Here is a 19,121-nt window from a genome sequence, read left to right as displayed (position 1 = left end):
CAGTGCAGAGAGCATGACCCGACCTCAAGCAATTGACTTAGCCACACATGACCTAGTAGAAATTGTTCTAGCATCCATGCGCTATCACACTCATTTGTGTGTGTGTGTGTGTGTATGGGTGTGTTCCCAAGTACACCATGGTCAGTTGGTTTGGAGTAGCAGCGCTGTCTATTTCGACCAACAGGAACAATCTGACATTGACAGAAAGTACCTGTAGGCCTTTTATTCCATTTATAGTCATGTCATTATTCATATTTGTTGAAAGAAATGGTAAAATGACATTTTTTTTTCTTTTGCTTACTCATGCATCTCCATCCCACTCCTTTTTGTTGTTTTCTCTGAGTGCCTTTGTCTTCTATTGTATTTACATGCCTTTTATGTTGCCAACTCTTCCTACTGGTCTCTCTCTCTCTCCCTCTCTCATCCACCCGAACACACAATAATAATTATTGGCTTGAAGGATTCTGTTAGTCAATAGGAGTGTACCTCTTTGTTTTGTAATATAGTTATTTTATATAGAAAAAAGCAATGGAGATCAGTGTGTGTGTGTGTGTGTGTGTATTTCTATTTCTGTGTATCTGCACTGATGAGTGTGTAGGCTGTTTGTATCTGGGAAATTATGAATGGGTTCTGAGGACTGTGTGAGAGAGAGAGAGAGAGTGGGAGGTGGTGTTGGGGCGAGACAGAGAGAGAGAGAGAGAGAGAGAGAGAGAGAGAGAGAGAGACAAGTGCAGGATGTGGCCAGTGAGTAGCTAGGTAACTCACCAGCAGCGTATCTCAGCTGAGAAGTGGCACACAGAAAAGAGGAAGGTGAATAGAAGGTAAGAATCACCCTTCTCCATTCTGATTCAAACTGTACACTGGTAATGTGCAGGTCCCTCTCTGTAGATTAGCTTGGAATGAGGCAGTAATTTGCTCCACTGAGGGATCGGTGTGAGACGTGTGTCGGCATGTCTGGTGCAGGGTCTCTCTGTGTATGTGTGTGTGTGTGTGTGTGTGAGTTACAATGTGTTGCTCATAATGCACCTTTGGTGAAAACGATTTGTCCTTGTATATTCTACTCACCTATCATTTATACACCCTCAATATTTTGAATCATTCGATTGCTGTGTTATGCTATCTGTGAAGTATATGGATCACTATGTACTTCTGTCTTCTATTTCACCACAGTCTATACTTGGTGTGTGAGCCTTAGGGTATAGGACAGGCCATTTACATGCAGAATGTGTTTCAGGATCAGTGGAAGATAGAGAATGTACTCTGTGGGAATTCTTAGGAATAGAATTCATGTGTGAAAATAAAGGCGATTTCAGAGGTAATCAAACGTTAGCAATGTCCATGGGATTTTCACGTTACCCAGACCAGCTCTGTGTGATAGTGACAAATCTATTGACTTCTGTTGTATGACTAGACATCACCTTTTTCTCCCTTTGTGTCTCTTTACAATATTAACCCTGCGTAAATGCCAGTGTCGCCCTTGCGCAAGATTGAATGGATCATATTTTATTGAAAGCCCCCAATTGCTTTGGTGTAAGGGAATGAGTCATCCCAAAAGGCTTAGATATTCTTCACAGGTACAGCTGAGTAACAAGTCCAGCGTGGAAATCATGACCGCCTCCCACTGAAAGCTAGTCAGATAAAGGTCTCTTTAGGATTTTTTGCAGAATATATTTTCTCTTGTTTTGTTTAATGTAATCACTTTTAACATCAACAGTTTTTTTTTTTGTCTTTCCCTTATATGGAAAACAATACCAGTGGAAGAGAACATTTTCATGTAGAAACTACCACCACTAGTACCACCACTACTTTTGATGATAATAATAATAATAATAATAATAATAATAATAATAATAATAATAGTAAATGAATTACCACGCATGTTTGGTAAAGTACTCGCATGCATGCATGCACATGCACAAACACATGCGTGCACAAACAATGATCACTCATGTTCTTATCAGATGTTTGATACTTCTAAGCTCTGGGGAAAGAGACTTCACTCAGTATCAGTCAGAGTTAATTTCACAGACAAACCAGCATTTGAAACACTGAGCTAAGAGCATCAAATACACATTACGTAATACAGAGTCGTTTTTCAGCCCATCATGAGTTAAGTCCTTATAGTTTTACTTGTTGTAAGATTCCACTTGTGCACACTACTGTTTACTTTTGTATCTTTTGTGGGACCTAGCAGAATGTTTTTTGTGGTATTACTGTCAGAGGAGACACACATACATCCTCACACACGCACACACACACACACGTGTTCGCATAGTCACGTGCACGTGCAACATGTATGCATCCCCATATGTGAATATCCATGTACTCACACAGCAGAAAATACACTTGTTTTTAAATCAGCAGAAGTTACAGAGAAGCTAAATGGAACAGTATGCATGAAATGAAGTTGTCTGGCATTTAGTTCTCTCTCTCTGTGGGTAATGGAGGGGGTGCCTTACTAACCAGCATGTTCTGAAATGTCACCTTGGCTGTTGTTCATTCGCTCATGTGGATAAATCAATGGGAAGTGTTTTTGTCCTTAAGCCACAGCGCTTTTCACGCATTGACAGAAGAGCCACTCAACAGTTCTGTGGCACTTATTTTTTTTCTCTCTGCTACCAAAGGGGTGATTATTGAAAAAATATTCATCATGAATCATGCCTTGAATCATGCCTCCCGTTAGTTGAAGATTGTGACACAACACATCTTGTGGAAGTGAGAACACTAAGATAATGCAAGATTGTGTAATCTGCAATAAACGATGGCAGTGTGTGTGTGTGTGTGTGTGTGTGTGTGTGTGTGTGTGTATGTGTGTAGACTTGTGGAAAGACACAATGTAAATGAGTTTCTCTCTCTCTCTCTCTCTCTCTCTCTCTCTCTCTCCATGTCTCTCTGTGTTTGTGTGTGTTTATGGGCTGTCAACTCCACTCATCTCTTCTTGGCAGGGAGTCTCTATGTTTCCATGGTGACATGGTTTCTGAATATTCTCGTTCTTTGCATGTGTGCATGTCCTTGGCATTGTGCAGCAAACCACCATAGATCAGAAAGTTTCATGTGTAATACAAAGAGAAACAACATCTTAACATTTCATCTAACAAACTTTTCCTTCCTTATCAGGTGTATTATCTTTAGCCCCATAAAACTAACAGGTAGTTTATGCAAAGTCACAGCAGGAGAGAATTGTTAAATGCTTGGGGACAGTGAGTCTCTGGCAGGCTCATTGTATAATGATCCCAAATATGTTTCTCCTCCTTTGTCTCATTCATTTTAATGGGGTGGATAGTGGGAGGGCAGCATCCAGCTGTGCTCAAGATGTTGCGGTCAATTATTCATTGTCTCTTAATCACAGAATATTTATATTAATTTCCACCACAGAACCTAATCAATCAATAAAAATCACAAAGCTAAAAGCTAAAACAGAAGTGTGTTCTTGACATTGTGTTTGCTTCTCTACTCAGAAAATGCACATGCGTGGTTTTTAAATATATTTTACATTTTATAAAACAATAAAAACAATAAAAATGTCATATTACAAGGTAATGTGTACCACATGAGCAAATTCCTCCAGAACAGATTTAGAACAACACTGACACCAAGTGGTGACTGTCAGTGCACCCTGAGGTAGTGATCTCTGGTGTATTTAAAGAAAATGCTGTTCTGCTGTGCGTCATGTTATAGCTCTTTGTAACATCTCTTTGTGCTTCTTTTTGTGTCCGAACTTACGCTGCGTTGGACAGTCTGTTGACCTTCACTCTTCTTTTTCAACTGCACAGTACCTGACCACTGCACACAGTCATGGAGCAGAAGGTACAATGCAATCCAGTGCAATTCTTATGACTTGAACAGCACAAATAGATTAATAGCACCTGCAGAAGCACTTACGGGACTGTGGGCCAAATGAGAATCAATCATGTTTTGTGGGTTAAGTTAAGATAAGATTAAGTTAAGATTTGGTGGGTTTGATGGATTTCTGATTAAGAATTTTGTCTGATAGGAAGTACCAAAAGTAAACGGATGTGTAATTTTGTACAACTCATATCATCTTCTCTTTCACAGTCAACATCTCCTCATAAACACCCTGTGAAAAGCAGGTCCAAATCCACTGAGGAGATACAGCAAGCTAAGAAGGTGAACGATACACCTCTGTAATTCCGTCATGACATAACCCTTAACTACATTATCTTTTGCTCAAAACATTATGTCGTCATAATCAGTTTTAACTTAACTTCAACAAATATTTAAATTAATCCGTGTTAAATGAGTTTTAACACATTTTCTGAAGGATTAATCTGGCATTTCTTTAATCCTCTCATATTTTTGTATATTAAATATTTTGACTAGGCCTTCCACACCCCCCAGAAGTCCTTACCTGGTAGGCCAGATTTGGAGAAAGTGAAGGTGAGTGAATGATACTGATAAAAGGTTTCTCGATATATTCTGATCCTCTTTTCTTTGAAGTACTGTTTTTTGTCTGTTGTCATATAAGGCACAGGAGCCTTGACTAATGTTGGCCATACATACATGAAAATGCGGCTAGTTTGAGAACAAATGTGTTTAAAAATTGCTTTTCTGGTGTTTGTATCTGGATGTCCAGGTGTATGCTAACTGTCACTGGGTTTAAATGATTGCAGGAAGGCCCAGAGGACTCTGAGACTCCCTCTTCATCAACAGAGGAGTTGAAGTGACAGAACAAAAACAGAACAGTCGCAAGCTTTTCTCTTACTTTCCTTCTGTCTTTATGATAGGCACACACACACACACAGAGAGAAAGAGAGAGAGAGAGAGAATATGAATTAGCTGTTTTTTTTCCAGTGGTTATATTCTGAAGGACAGTGCCTAGGTCTACAGGTATGCCACACCAGAACCATTTTATTTGATGCACATTAGTTAGTGTGTAAAGATTGATACTGCAGGGGCAACAATACTTCACACAACTCCATTACAGTCCAATATCAAAAGGCAGTGAGTCAGTCAATCACATCAAACTCTGCTGTAGCATTGTGAACTTTCTGTACATACCAACTGAATGTGCATTCGAAATAAAACAGTTGGGTAATGGGCGTACTGTGCAGCGTGCAGCATGGTTTGGTATAACCAGGTCTCATTCTTTCCCCTCTTGTCCTATTATCCACTAACAATATACTGGTTCGCCCACCGCCCCCCGACACACACACACACATACACAAACAACACGAATAAACTAAGGGGTTCAGTTACCACTATGACCTCCCGTACCCTGACTCACAAGCACATACACATCTGTCTGCAGCTGAATTTTAAGGCTCATTTAGCATGTTATGCTATTAAGTAAAAGCCTGATCTGTATTGTTAAATCCATAAAAAGCCCTAATGAATTGAAAGGTCAATCACAGTACAATGCAATGAGAGCATGGCTGAGCTGATTATTCTTAACTTTATAAACACACACGTACACACTCATTTTCATATGATCCTATAAATACACCCCTACAGCATTCAGGAAAAGGAATTTAAAGGCTCATTTGCTGTGCTGTTAAATGAGGGCTTAATGGTATTTAACACTCTCTTTCTCTCCCTCCCACACACATACACACACACACACACACACACACACACACAGAGAGTGTGTGTCTATGATCATGCTGTGTGGCTCAGGAAATGGAAGGGGCTGCTAGACTGCAGCTGCAGGGATTTAACAGCATTAGTGAAAGACTTAAAAGGGATTTTGGTCTTTTTCCAGAAGCTTTGACTGCCACTGTAGGAACCATCTCTGCATTTTTTTAATTTGAACTACAGAGAACCTGAGCAAACACTAAGCATAACTATGGATAAGGAAAACGCGTATTTTTGGAAATGAGGTTGCATAATAATCTATGCTAAGGCGAGGAGATAATGAAAATCAGATTTATGTCTAGGTTGTGCTCTGCCAGTTCAGTTCCATTTTTCATGTTTATTTTAGCCCTGTCAGTCAAATGTGCAGGCAGAGAGTGAGAGGTTGTGCTCAGTGAGCTGATACATAGAATCACACCGAGTTCAGTGGCTGGTCATTTTACAGCACTCATCTGCTGTAGCATGTGGGTTACGCATGCTTGAACATGCTGGAAGATCCTGTCCACACCTTCTCAAATCAACTGTACGTATGATTCTCTGATGTTGTTATGGTAATATTTTATCATTACCTAAAAAAACAACAACAACAACAACAAAAAAAAAAACCCCACTGTCTCAGCTATAACATCTAATACAGAAATTCAGTGGCACATTTTGAGTGTACAGTGCCTTGGCATATGAAATAACACTATCAAACACTTCACAAATGTCAGTTAACATTTAAGGAACGCAGTGCATGACATACAAATAATCTGCATTAATTCAGCAAGTAAAGATGAACACATAACACAACTCTGTATTCTTGGATTTTAAAAATGAAGTTGCAGTAAGTAGAAATTGCTGTCCAATCCTTTTTTTCTTACATTTTGCAACAATCAACACATTACTGGACAAGCTTTTTTATTGAAATAAGTCAGTGTTACTAAGTTTACCGACATAATATCTTGAGCATTATATATTACATTGTAATTTAATAAAAATTCTAAACATACTAACTTCAAGATAAAAACTATGCTCCAATGAAATGCTCGCATTCAGCAATGTTTAGGCTTACATTGTCTTATGTTGTATGTATTTATGCATTTTCTAAACATTTGTGAACACTAGCAAAAGCAAAATGCTCTTCTCTGTTGTAAACTGTTCATAAAGCCCTCTTACAAATTGTCTGAGTAATAAACATGATAATTTATGCCTATTTTTCACTTGATTTAGTACACATTTACTGGGGTTTTTAGGTCATTTATCGTTTTAGGGACTGGATAATCATTTTATAGATCAGAGGAATCTCCCTTACAGAGTCAAAGTAGTAGAATAGTGTTCTGTTTGAGGTTAACAAGGGTATTAATGTGTGTGTCAGTGCTGACACTGCACTAGCATCAGTAATAATTAACATCAGAATCATCTCATGCCTCTGACTGGTGTGTTTCGTGATCTTTGGAAGATGACCAATGTTATATTTTGCTGAAATCTTAGTTTTCTCTTGTACCATTCCCCCACACATCAAATGCCTGCACCTTGTGTTTACCACAAGGACAACAAAAAGTGTTTTCATGGCACCGAACACCGACTGAACCTTTGAGCTCGCCGCAAAACCAAGAATACATCTGTACTAAGAACATTTGTTTACAGCTGCTAAAAAAAAATGAAACTAAGCCCATTGATACCAAATTTCAAATTGGACTTGTTTATTGCTTGTTCATTACTAACACTGAATGGAAATGTAGTTGTTAACTGCAGACGTAATGCAGACAAAAGGGGCAGCTACCAGACATTACTCATAAAAGTTCTCTGAGATCATCTGTCAACTTGTCCCCTGCTAAGGGAACAATTTCCCACATGCCTGATAGATGATGTGCACAGACACATGACATATGGCCGATGAGTCATCCTCTCTCATGCATAACATGTCAAAAAATTAACAGACAAATCAACAAAATAACAAGAGGTGTTTCGATGCTCATTCGTTTGCCAACGGTCTGCATTAAATCATCATAAAACGCAACGGTGATTCTCTTTAAATAAGTGCGAATCTGACACATCAATATTTCATTGTGTTTTAATGCCACCTCACCACAAGGTGTCAGATTCCCACAAGACAAACTCTGACAAATGAAAATGAATGAAACTATCACAACAGCTTCAATTCCTCATCAAGAGCTTCTGGCCTAATTAGCCAAACAAGACATTAAGCCTATATTTAATGTGACTGAAAATTGTTTTGGCACAAAGTTGCTATTTGTGTTATTAATCCACTATTTGGAATCTCAGTTGCTTTGCTGTATATTAACTAAGTGGATTCTGATGGGAGTTTTGTTAATTAGTGAGAGAATGTTATTATTCATACCACAGACTCTGGAAAGGGTTACTATATAAACCCATCTTGTGCTCTGTTCAGGAGAACCATCAATTCTGACATGTGTGAGTAAGGAGTGGACTAAGTAGAATAAGGTAAGAGGGTTTGTAATCATATGCAAATAATTTCTTCAGCGAGAAACTTGTCTGGATTCCTTAAGTCACGATTTCACCTTTTGCTATCTTTCATGTTTTCCTGATTTTCTTGAGACAATGTTTTTTTTTTTTTTTAAATTTATTTTTATGTAACAGATTGCTTAAATTTTGATGCATAAGTTTCTCTAGAACAGTGACTTTTCCCTTGGGTACTTGTGCGTGTTTTGTAGACACTGAATAAGTTAGCATGCTGATGTACAGATGCTCAGGATGGTGCCTGATGATGTCAGTCATTCCTCATTGAAGTACAGTGGCGCCACTCAGTGTGTCAAAAGTTTGAGTCAACTCTTACTGGCTTATCTCATATTCTCCTCGCTTTCATTTAGCAGCTGAAGGTCAGACTTCTTTTTGTTTTTCCGTTCAAAACCAGATTGCACTAAGCACAGGTTAAGGCCAGTTCATCTTAAGAATGGAAACTTGTTTTTTTTCAATATCCAGGCTGCATTATTCACCCAAATCCCGCAGATAAATTTAAACGAGAACTCTGTCTCACTTTTATTCCTGCCAAAAGATTTGTTTCCCTTCTGCTGAGATTTCAGCTCAGTGGATCCTTTTCTCCACACTGAGGTGCCTTCATACAGAGAGAATAGTAGTTCTGGCTGTTTCATAACCTGGAGGTTAACACCGCACAGATAGTACCACCGTCATTCAAAATAATTGCACAGCCTTTCAGGGGCTATGCTTTTAAGAGTGCATTAGTAAGTCCTCCTGTGTGGGTGTTTGCAGTTAGGCAGTAAGTAAAGGAAGAGCACTGACACACGCATAAAATGCGTTTATCTGTTGTTAAAACAAGAAACATTAGAAATGAATGTAGTGTCAGGTGAAGATAGTTTAGGTAATTAGAAGAGAAACTTGTTTTTCAGATGTCGTCTGGGAATACGGATGTCAAGGTTGTCCTTCGCTAAATGTTGTCAAGCTTTCATTTGTTCTTGGAGGACATGATGTTTGACAGAAAAAAAAGATACAAATGCAGTGTTAGATAATTGTTTCCCTTCTGTCAGATTCTTAATTACTGCCAAAGCTTTAAATCTTTTAACTTAGGCTTAGTAGGCAACTTAGCAGTATCCTCACAGTACATTTAGTATAACAAACCACTGTACACTTACAAATATTTATTAACATCTAATCAGTGAAGCCTCTTGATAATGAAATGAAAATGATTCAAGTAACATCAAGGTTGTATTTTTGGAGATCCACTGACATGCTGATATAAGTGCTAGGAGTTACAAACATTAATACATGAACAGCAATTTGTGTATCATTGTGTTTTATTAATAGATGTTCACAGCAGCAACTGTCCCAGAAGGCATGGCATCATCACGTCCAATAAGAATAATCTCAACTAGAACAGAACAAGCAATCAACTGCAACGGTAGGCAAGGAATGCCGAAATGCATTGACCGAGTATGCTAAATTTTATTGTTTCGGTAAATTGGTATGTTTACCATACAGAATAAAACTCAAAATGTAGAATGTAACTTCTGTCGCAGAGAAACAAAATCTGAGAAGCAAACTACTCAAATAAATTGTGAAAAGTCACTTGTTAACACTGAAGAGCAATGCACATGTTGAAATCCAACTTATTATGAGATCATTAAACATGATATGCAAATTTGGCTCAAAATATCATCGTTCTAATTTCAAATGATTGTTGGATTCTATGGCCTTGCATGAATTTTGTCTCCCAGGTGATAGTTTCCATGGTACCAGTTCCTGTCAGGACCCTGAGCTGGACATGCATGGGCAGGGGGACACAGGCATCGGGTCCACTTTGGACCTCATCAGCTGCTGTGAGAGGAATACCAGAAGGCCTGATTCTCCTCCTGAAAAATCTTGGCATGGTGGAAGTCCTTCAAAGGTCCAAGGTATTTTGTAACTCTGGCGTGTTTAGTCGGTGTTGTGATACTTTTATTCTTTATCTGGTCAATATAAAACTATTTAGAAACTAGGTCACATCTCTGTGAATTCCTCAAGGACTCTGTGTAGCTTATTATGTGCAAATTTGTGTAATGTGACGTGTGTTTGGTTTTTTGTGTGTGTGTGTGTGTGTGTGTGTTTTTCTGGAAGCTTCATCTGAGACCATCAGTGAAGAGACAGGCAGAATGAAATCATTCTTAATAAAGGTCCTTAAGATTCCGCTACTCTTCCTCCTCCTCTTCACATTCATATGCTCCCTAGACACCCTGAGCTCTGCCTTTCAACTGGCTGGAGGTAAGTGCATTCATCTACCTGCCTGTCTCTGGGGTAATTTCTCATCTATAGTCACGTCTACGCTTCTTAAAGGTGCGAAACTAATTGGACTTGCTGTGGTGGCTTCCTTTCCCTCTCGCTAGATTAGACAAACAGTTTCATACGGAAACGAAAACCCTAGGAATAATAATCAATGTATTGTATTGATCAGTGTACTGCAAAACTTGCTCACTGTTGCTTGTTTTGATAGATGAGATGCTGTAGGGTTGGAGATAGCAAAAAATTAAGTGTACACCACGATGCCAAAGTTACATCAAAAACAAATTCACCATAATTCATCATGTTCTTTTTCTCTTTTTTTCCTTTTTCCCTTCATTCATTCTTAAAGCAAACCTCAGTTGTATCTAAAGAGCAAACATCCAATTTTTGCAAACATGGTTTTAAGCCAGTTTATGTATTGATATGTATCACGCTTGCAGGTAAGGTGGCAGGCGATATTTTCCAGGACAATGCCATTCTGTCAAACCCAGTAGCAGGCTTGGTGGTGGGTATACTAGTGACGGTCTTGGTGCAAAGCTCCAGCACCTCCACCTCCATTGTTGTGAGCATGGTGTCCTCTGGATGTGAGTACTGAGGCAATTCTTTTGCCACTGTATGTCAGAAAAGTAGGATTCAAATAGCTAATGATCAAATTGGAGGTCTAATTCCTGATATTAGGTCTTTAAGAGTTTATATATACTTGGCTGCACCCATGGTCTGCTGAGGTGAGAGTCATGTTTTGAATCATGTAAAATGCTTGTGGAGACTGACAAAATAAAACTGCTTTTAGAGGAAAGCTGAAAAGCCAAAAAGCGCACAACCTAAAATCGTATTTTTTGTGACCCGGCAAATGACCTGGTCTTTAAACCAGCGCGATCCATGTATGAGCTGAAGTTAATTAGTGTCATGCACTGGTGTTTTGCTGTGTGGAACTTCAGCCAGTTTATCATTCAAGTGATTGCTTTATTTCAGTAACTAATTTCCAAAAGACTGAACAAATAATTGCTGGCAATTACTGATGTTAAAGTTCCCTCTGCCGTTTTTCAGCACCCATAATGCTTTGTGCCATCATGGGTGCCCCTGTCTCCTTGGTCACCATTACAAAGAAACTTTCTGAAATGAAATAATCTGCTTGCTGAAATGCCTTGTCTTTCTAAAGCAAATGACAGAGATGTGATTTTGTCAAAATTATACAGAGGATTCTGATTTATTAAACGCAATTCAAACAAAAACCCTGTCATCATCATGTCTGTCACACACTGTTCATTTGTGTTCATTTGCAAGAGCAATGCTGTGAAATTGTAAAAAAAAAAAAAAAATGAATGTGACTGTGTGTATGTGTGTGTTGTGTGTTGTGTGTGGGAATGTGTATGTATTCACGAGCTTGTGTGTTCCACAGTGCTTGAGGTAAAATCTGCTGTCCCCATTATAATGGGATCCAACATTGGAACATCAGTCACAAACACCATAGTGGCCCTAATGCAGGCAGGAGACAGAAATGAATTCAGACGGTAAGGGAAACAAACAAATGCTGCTAATATGATTCAACACCGCATTAACACCTAATTCTGAGCGTGTCACACTAATGTTGTAACTGTTAAACATTGTCAGTCTCAGAAGTTTTTTTTTTTTTTTTTTTTTTTTTTACAGAATGCTTCAGGCTACATCGACGGCCTAATAGATAAGACTTATAATTCATCACTAAACTTCTATATCCTCTGTCATGTCGTCCCACCCCAGTGCTTTTGCAGGTGCCACCATCCATGACTGTTTTAACTGGCTGTCTGTGCTGGTACTGTTGCCTCTGGAGGTGGCTGCAGGGTTGATCAGTTACCTTGCCCATATGGTAGTGAAAAGCTTTGAGATCCAGAGTGGAGATCAAGCTCCTGAACTGCTCAAAGTCATCACTGAACCTGTCACTAAGCTTATCATACAGGTGTGTGTGTGTGTGCGTGTGTGTCATACATACTTGCAACATATATAAACCTGTGAAACAGGAGTGTGTGAGTGCACTCACTATGCTGCTTCACGGTGAATGGTTGTGGATATCAACAGCTAATCCATCATGCTCTGCTCTGAGGCAAGACATCTTCTGGGGTATAGGCCTCTCTAAAAATGAACAAGGGAAAACAGAAGTAACCTATCTAAATATTTTTTTTTTTAAACACTGGACCATGAACTGTGCTGTGGAAAGAGCCTGGTTGATTCTCTCCACTTTCAGTTCTCTGGTGATGTGCCCTTTAGCTAGGCCTTTTATCCAAATATATCACTCCAGCACTCTGTGACCCATGAGACAGAAAAACAAATCTGTATGCTAGTATTTTTAGAAACATTTTTTTTTTTAAACATCTAAAAGAATAAATGTAAACATTGACTTGATCCTTTAATTTAAGGGCTGATTTGACATGTACTATCTTGTTTGCTGTCTTTCTTCTTCTAGCTGGACAAGTCAGTGATTACTGGAATTGCAATGGGAGAGGAGAACATTAGAAACAAGAGTCTGGTCAAAGTTTGGTGCAAAACAAGCTTCATTACGGTACAGACGAAAAAAAAAATCATCCTCTCCCCTGTCACATTAGATTTGAATTTAGCAAGATCTGTAAAGTAGCCTGTCACAATTTGAATACACTTCAATTAAAATAACCTAGGATGCACAGAGTGAAGCAATCATGATCATTCATGCACTGCTGTCAAGATCTTAGTGAGAAGTTTACTTTTCCCCTTTTGTTAAAAACAGTCATTTCTAGGGAACTTTGTCAGCACCTAATCAACGAGATGTCATAGTTCATTCAGAGAGTTTGACACCTCTCTCTCTCTCTATGTATTAAATCTGTTGAAAGGCATATTGTGCCTTTTTGGATTATGTATTGTCATTCATATGGAAATATAACTACACCCTTTTGATATGCATTATAAAACACAAGTCTTTGATGTGCGCTGTAGCACTCACAACGTCAACAATCTCCCTTCTCTCTCTCTCTCTCTCTCTCTCTCTCTCTCTCTTTCTCTCTCTCTGCTTCTCTTTCTCTTTCTAGACCACTGTAAATATGTCTGTGAGTGAAGGCCACAACTGCTCCTCTCCAGGGCTCTGTTGGCAAGCTGGTAATCAAACCTGGGCAAAACAGAACCTCACCTCACAAGTCAATGTTGAAAAATGTGAGTTATTTCTTAATTTTGACCAATTATTCAGAAACGCCTGTGGACTTGTTGGAAAATACATTTTAAGTGAAGTAATGCTTGTTTAACAGCATGAGAACAGCACAATCTTTCAAAGCTTTCAAAGCTTCAAAGCTTTCAAAGCTTTTTAAACTACAGTGAGATTTTGTAGAACCACCTGTGCCCTGTGATGTGAGCTGGAAGAAATCAACCAGATCAGAGAATTAGTTTAAGCAGAATTTATTACAAGAACACACAAGGGATAGAACCAATGAGCAAGTCAGTTCTCATCTAGAACTCAACATCTGATAGATAAGAGAGCTGATTTCATACTCAGAATAACAACACAGATCTTCAAATTAAGGTTTACACAATTGTGTCAAGGTCCTATTTATTGGTTCCAAGAAATATCACCTCTGTAAAGTCATCCATATGAATTATATACTTTAATATTAAAGTGAATGCCACAGAGAAGATATTTATACTCCCAGAGCATAACTTCCTGATTCTTGCTCTGACATATGCATATTGTGAATAAGGCTAAGTTTCTGAGATGCACTAAATATTTCCCTACATCATTTTATGTTTTCAGTAGTATGCAATTACACGCCTCTATGTTGCAGTACAACATTAAACCACAATTACTTATGAAATTATATCACAAATCATGACACAGATATTTGGGAAGATACTTAATATGAACTGAGACTGTTCCTTGTGTGTACTTTGTCTTCTTATTAACCACAGCCTCTCACTGTACTCTCTAACCTTTCATCTCAATGAGAAACCCTCCCTTTTAAATATCAACCTGACAGCTTCATTAACAGCGTTTAATATTAAATTCACCTTTAAATCTAACTAGTATGAAAAAAAGTTCTGTGCTTCTGGCTGTTATCCTCTTCAGGCAGGCACCTGTTTGTGGACTCTCACATGTCAGACCTGGCCGTGGGTCTGATTTTACTGGCTGCTTCCCTGGTGGTGCTCTGCTCTTGCCTCATACTACTTGTGAAGATACTTAATTCTCTTCTGAAAGGCCAAGTGGCAAAGGCCATTGAAGTCGCAGTAAACACAGGTGAACTTCAAAGTTTGTCTTATTATAAGTAATCTTATAAAATAGATCATTCTGGTACAGACCATTCTAGATGCATGAAGAAAATCAAGTAAAATAAATGTAAAGTTTTTTTTTTAAGGATTACTAGAAACTGTTCCCCACGCCTTTTGCCCTATGAGCGCTGGGATAGGTTCCAGCACCCCCCGCGACCCTAATCAGGATAAGCGGCTTAGATAATGAGTGAGTGATGAGTAGAAACTTTGGAATGACAATTCTTTTCCCTAATTGTACTCAAACATAAAAAATACCAGACAAGGACATCAATTGACGGACCACCTTGCAGTATTAATACCACTGAACGTAAAACCAAAAAGCAAAACCTGGGGGTGGGGGCTTATGAATTAAAAATTTTGATGATGAAGATTTTTTGTTGATGACTTTTATAATGCAATTTAATGGGTCATTAGAATTTAATGGCTTCTTTCTAATGAATTCCTTTATGGCATTTGAAAGAATAACCCCAGTCATTAGATATTGCTTCTTGTTGGTTGTTTTTTTGTTTGTTTTATGTTTTTTAAGTTAGTGGTGAATGACTTCTTGGTAAACAAAGCAACTCTGGACTAACAGAGATCTTTGTCACAACGGTTTTGGTCCATTTTGTTCTACTTTTCCCCACAAATTGTTCATGTTGTGTGAAATTTTTAGAAGGCATTGTGCTTGTTAATGATGTTACCAGGTTCCTTTTCTCTTAAGGAAAAGGACATGCACAAACACACACACACACACACACACACACACACACACACACACACAACGAGGCATACACCCACTGAAACATGTAAGGGTTATGGGGTCTTATCAGCAATTTTCTTCTGTGCAGACTTCCCATATCCTTTTGGGTGGCTTGCTGGCTATCTTGCCATGTTAATGGGCGCAGGCATGACCTTCGTGGTCCAGAGCAGCTCAGTATTCACCTCTGCAATGACTCCACTTATAGGTAGGTGTAAAAGGTTTTGGATTCATACTCAGAACATTCTCACTTCTTGGGACAAAAAATATCAGAGAGCCTGAGTTCCACACGTATAGTATTTGAGGAAAAAATATAGTTCAACAAAAATGCTTTGGTTGTACTTATTTCAAAGATTAGAAATTTTTTTCCGAGCAGAAGTCCAAAGTACAGTGTTGAGAGTGAACATCTGATAAAGGTCCTACTAAAACTTTTAATGAATACTACTAAAACTTTTAATGAACTAAAACAACAACAACAACAAAAACAACAACAACAACAACAACAACAAAATAGTGGTTAAACTTTGGTCTGTGGCATTTGTGATGAAAGTGTGCAAAATATTTACTGAGAGGTAAAGCCCCATATTACTGATGATGGTAAAATATTAACAATATTGCTTGTTAAGGTCATGCAATAGGACACAACTACGGTGATCACTGATTATGTCACTTGACTATAGCGGTAGCCCTTGTCCTTACTTGCTGACTATAGAACATTGCACCAGTAATTAAATACTCCGCCAATGGACTTTCTCTTAGCCTCTTTGGTACTAGTGTTGCCATGGTGATCATTATTTATAAAACCAGGAAGAAGGCAGAGCCGAAGTGTTGTTAGATTTTGTGCTTTTTAATTGTTAACACAGGGTGAGCTAGGGCAACCACAACGAAATTGAAAATGATTAGGAGGTGCACTCTCTGAACTCAATGACTTCATTATGCCTTCACTGAACAAGAAATCAGCCATTTGGCTCTGTGATCAAACAGAAATCTCCAAGATATTTTTGAAAGAAAGCCTTTGGTGTTTCATTTGGCAAAAGTAGTTATATCTATTGTCCATATTCGTAATTAACTCCTTGCTTTGTATGAATGCATCCACTGAATTTGACCTGTGTTCTTAATCTGAATCAGGCATTGGGGTGATCAGCCTGGAAAGAGCTTATCCACTAACACTGGGATCAAACATTGGCACTACAACCACAGCTATTCTGGCTGCTCTTGCAAGCCCTGGAGACAAACTTGCTGCTGCCTGTCAGGTAAGGAGGGATAAGAGAAAAAGGGAGTGAAAGAGAGAGAAATAAATAAAAGTTTGTTTTTCTTTCCTCTTTTGAAAGATAAGGGTTTTAGGAATGTTTTGTATTGTGAATATAACCTCTTGGACACATGAGCTTGGGGCGTGTGTGTGAGTGTGTGTGTGGGGTGGGGGGGGGTGGGGGGTGTACTGAGTGAGTCAGCAGCTTCTTGTCTGTGAATAGAGAGCGGTATAAATTGCACTTTATTATCAGGAAGCTGAAATTACTGTATCTTCTCAAAAGTGCTGCTGAACCACCCCATTATCCTGATCCTTTCATTTTGCAAGTGGTTGTGAAAAATTGTTTCCATTATATGTGCACACTTCATGTCTGTTTTTCAGCATAAATCTCTCTTTGGGTTCTCAGGTTGCTTTATGTCATTTTTTCTTCAACATCTTTGGGATCCTCCTGTGGTATCCAGTGCCATTCATGCGGCTGCCAATTCGTATGGCATCTGCCCTGGGCAACCGGACAGCTAAGTATCGCTGGTTTGCTGTGCTTTACCTGGTTGTCTGCTTCCTTTTGTTGCCGTCGGTGGTTTTTGGCCTCTCCATGGCTGGCTGGCGCACTATGGCTGGAGTAGGGGCACCTTTCATTGGGATCACGATCTTCATTATCCTAGTGAACTTGCTACAGTCTCATAGCCCTCACTATTTGCCCAAGCAGATGCAAAACTGGGAGTTTTTGCCTCACTGGATGCATTCACTCAAACCCCTGGACAGGATCATCACCAAGGCAACTGTGTGCTGCACCCCTGTTCGGACCAACCTAGATCCAGAACCAACGGCACACGCCGACACTCCGACTGTTGCCCCTGCATCAACGGCTGTGCAAAGGAAAACACACTTAGCCTTTGATAACCCTGCCCTTTCATTTTGGGACGAAACATCTCCACAGCCTCGCGTCTTCAAATTACGAGGTCTGGAAAGGTGTAACAGCACTCCGCTCTAGTTGGGATGCCCACACCAAACTAGGACGACGATGCAAATCAAGTGTGACATCACTTTCCACAACAACTAGTTCTGCACCCTGTGATTCATTTGATTAGTCTCATTTCCAGAATTAGAACAGGAAACCTAATGGGCTCAATTAAGACCAAAATTATCAGAAGCAGATGGATTGCCGCCTGGCAAGAATAGTAGCCTGAGGACACTGCGGGCCTTCAGAAATCGAGTCTGTTATAAATGAATGTTTTGCTTTTTCTTAATACTGTAGTTGGTCTCAGGTGAATATGTTTATTAATATAAACACTGAGAGGATGTTGCTGTCTCTGCGGTTTGCAGAGGCTGAGTATGATTGTATATCGACAAACAGAGGCCTACGTACAAAAGGGGCTGACTCTGAAATATTCCAGTATATTTAATGGAGAAAAAACACACACACACATATTAAGCCTTCCCTGATTTTCTTTACAGAAGGAGCTCTAAACCACTATCAAAGAGATTACACTGAAGAATGAACTTGTACTGTTGAGTCAATAGCACAACCATATCCACAGTACTGTTACATACCAGACTGAGTTTTAATGTCATTATGGAAGTATGTTTTTAGATTAAAAAGATTGACTGAAGCTTGTCATAATGATGTCTGAAGAAAAAAAAAACTTTTCAGAAAGGTTAACTAATAGTTTAGGAACTGAGTATGTTCAATTTAGAGCTAAAACCTAAACACATAAAAGGTAGGAACCTGAACTGATGTTTGAAGGCTGTTTGTGTTTACTTGAATTGATGCAAATAAACATTATAAGAAGATAAATGAAAAACCCACCCTCTCTGTAAAAGTATTTTCTTCAATGTGTACACACTCACCAGCCACTTTATTTGAAACACCCTCCTTGTAGGTAAAGCTCCTTGGTGTACATTTAGAGACTATGGTCTATCAGTTGCCATGCACAGTTTGTCAACCTTCCTTTATCCCATCATCAGTGGTCAGTTTCTGATCACAGGACTGCTATTGTGTGGCGGACCACTTTCAACCCAGCAGTGACACTGACATGTGTAAAAACGAAAAAGTAGTTGTACCTGAACACAGTTGTACAGCTGCAATGCCGTTGTACCTGATACATTCATACTACAGTGACACCCACTGCTATGCCACTACAATGTCAGCGTCTCTGCTGTGTTCTTAATGGTCTGCCACCTAGATAATGGACCATGGTTGAACAGTGGAAACTGACCAACAAATTGTGCATGGCAACAGATGGGCTTTCGTCTATAATTGTACAACTATATAGCATACCTGTGAGGTCAGTGTACCCATAAAGTGGCCAGTGAGTGTTTTTTCCTCCAAGATTGGTGTTCCTAATAAAGTGGACAGTGAGTGTATGTATTGTGGTTGGGAAGCATGCGAGGAATCAGTCGATCATATTATGACGAACCCAGCCAACAGCAATTGCTCACAATGAAAGCAATTTACAGCCAATCCCTCATAAAAACTTTACTTACGAGTGCTACGTTAACCAAATATATCAAGTTTCAATTTCTGTGTGTCTTCTCTGTTTCTATCTAATG

At 39.0% G+C, this 19,121-nt stretch overlaps 1 protein-coding gene across 1 annotated transcript; it reads left to right on the top strand.

Moving 5' to 3' along the window:
• The first annotated feature begins 3,795 nt into the window (after positions 1 to 3,795).
• Positions 3,796 to 17,562, top strand: slc34a1a (solute carrier family 34 member 1a). Its single transcript, XM_030765492.1, has 15 exons — positions 3,796 to 3,807; positions 4,057 to 4,128; positions 4,342 to 4,398; positions 9,376 to 9,469; positions 9,786 to 9,962; positions 10,165 to 10,308; positions 10,767 to 10,910; positions 11,726 to 11,837; positions 12,067 to 12,262; positions 12,767 to 12,862; positions 13,362 to 13,482; positions 14,387 to 14,554; positions 15,414 to 15,530; positions 16,451 to 16,575; positions 16,978 to 17,562. The coding sequence occupies exons 1-15, from the start codon at positions 3,796 to 3,798 to the stop codon at positions 17,560 to 17,562; spliced, it is 2,220 nt and encodes a 739-aa protein (XP_030621352.1).
• Positions 17,563 to 19,121: the final 1,559 nt, after the last annotated feature.

The sequence above is a fragment of the Chanos chanos genome, chromosome 2, assembly GCF_902362185.1.
Source record: "Chanos chanos chromosome 2, fChaCha1.1, whole genome shotgun sequence".
Lineage (NCBI taxonomy): Eukaryota > Metazoa > Chordata > Actinopteri > Gonorynchiformes > Chanidae > Chanos > Chanos chanos.
The sequence above is the reverse complement of the archived record's forward strand: the minus strand, read 5'-3'. Positions and strand labels throughout refer to the sequence as shown.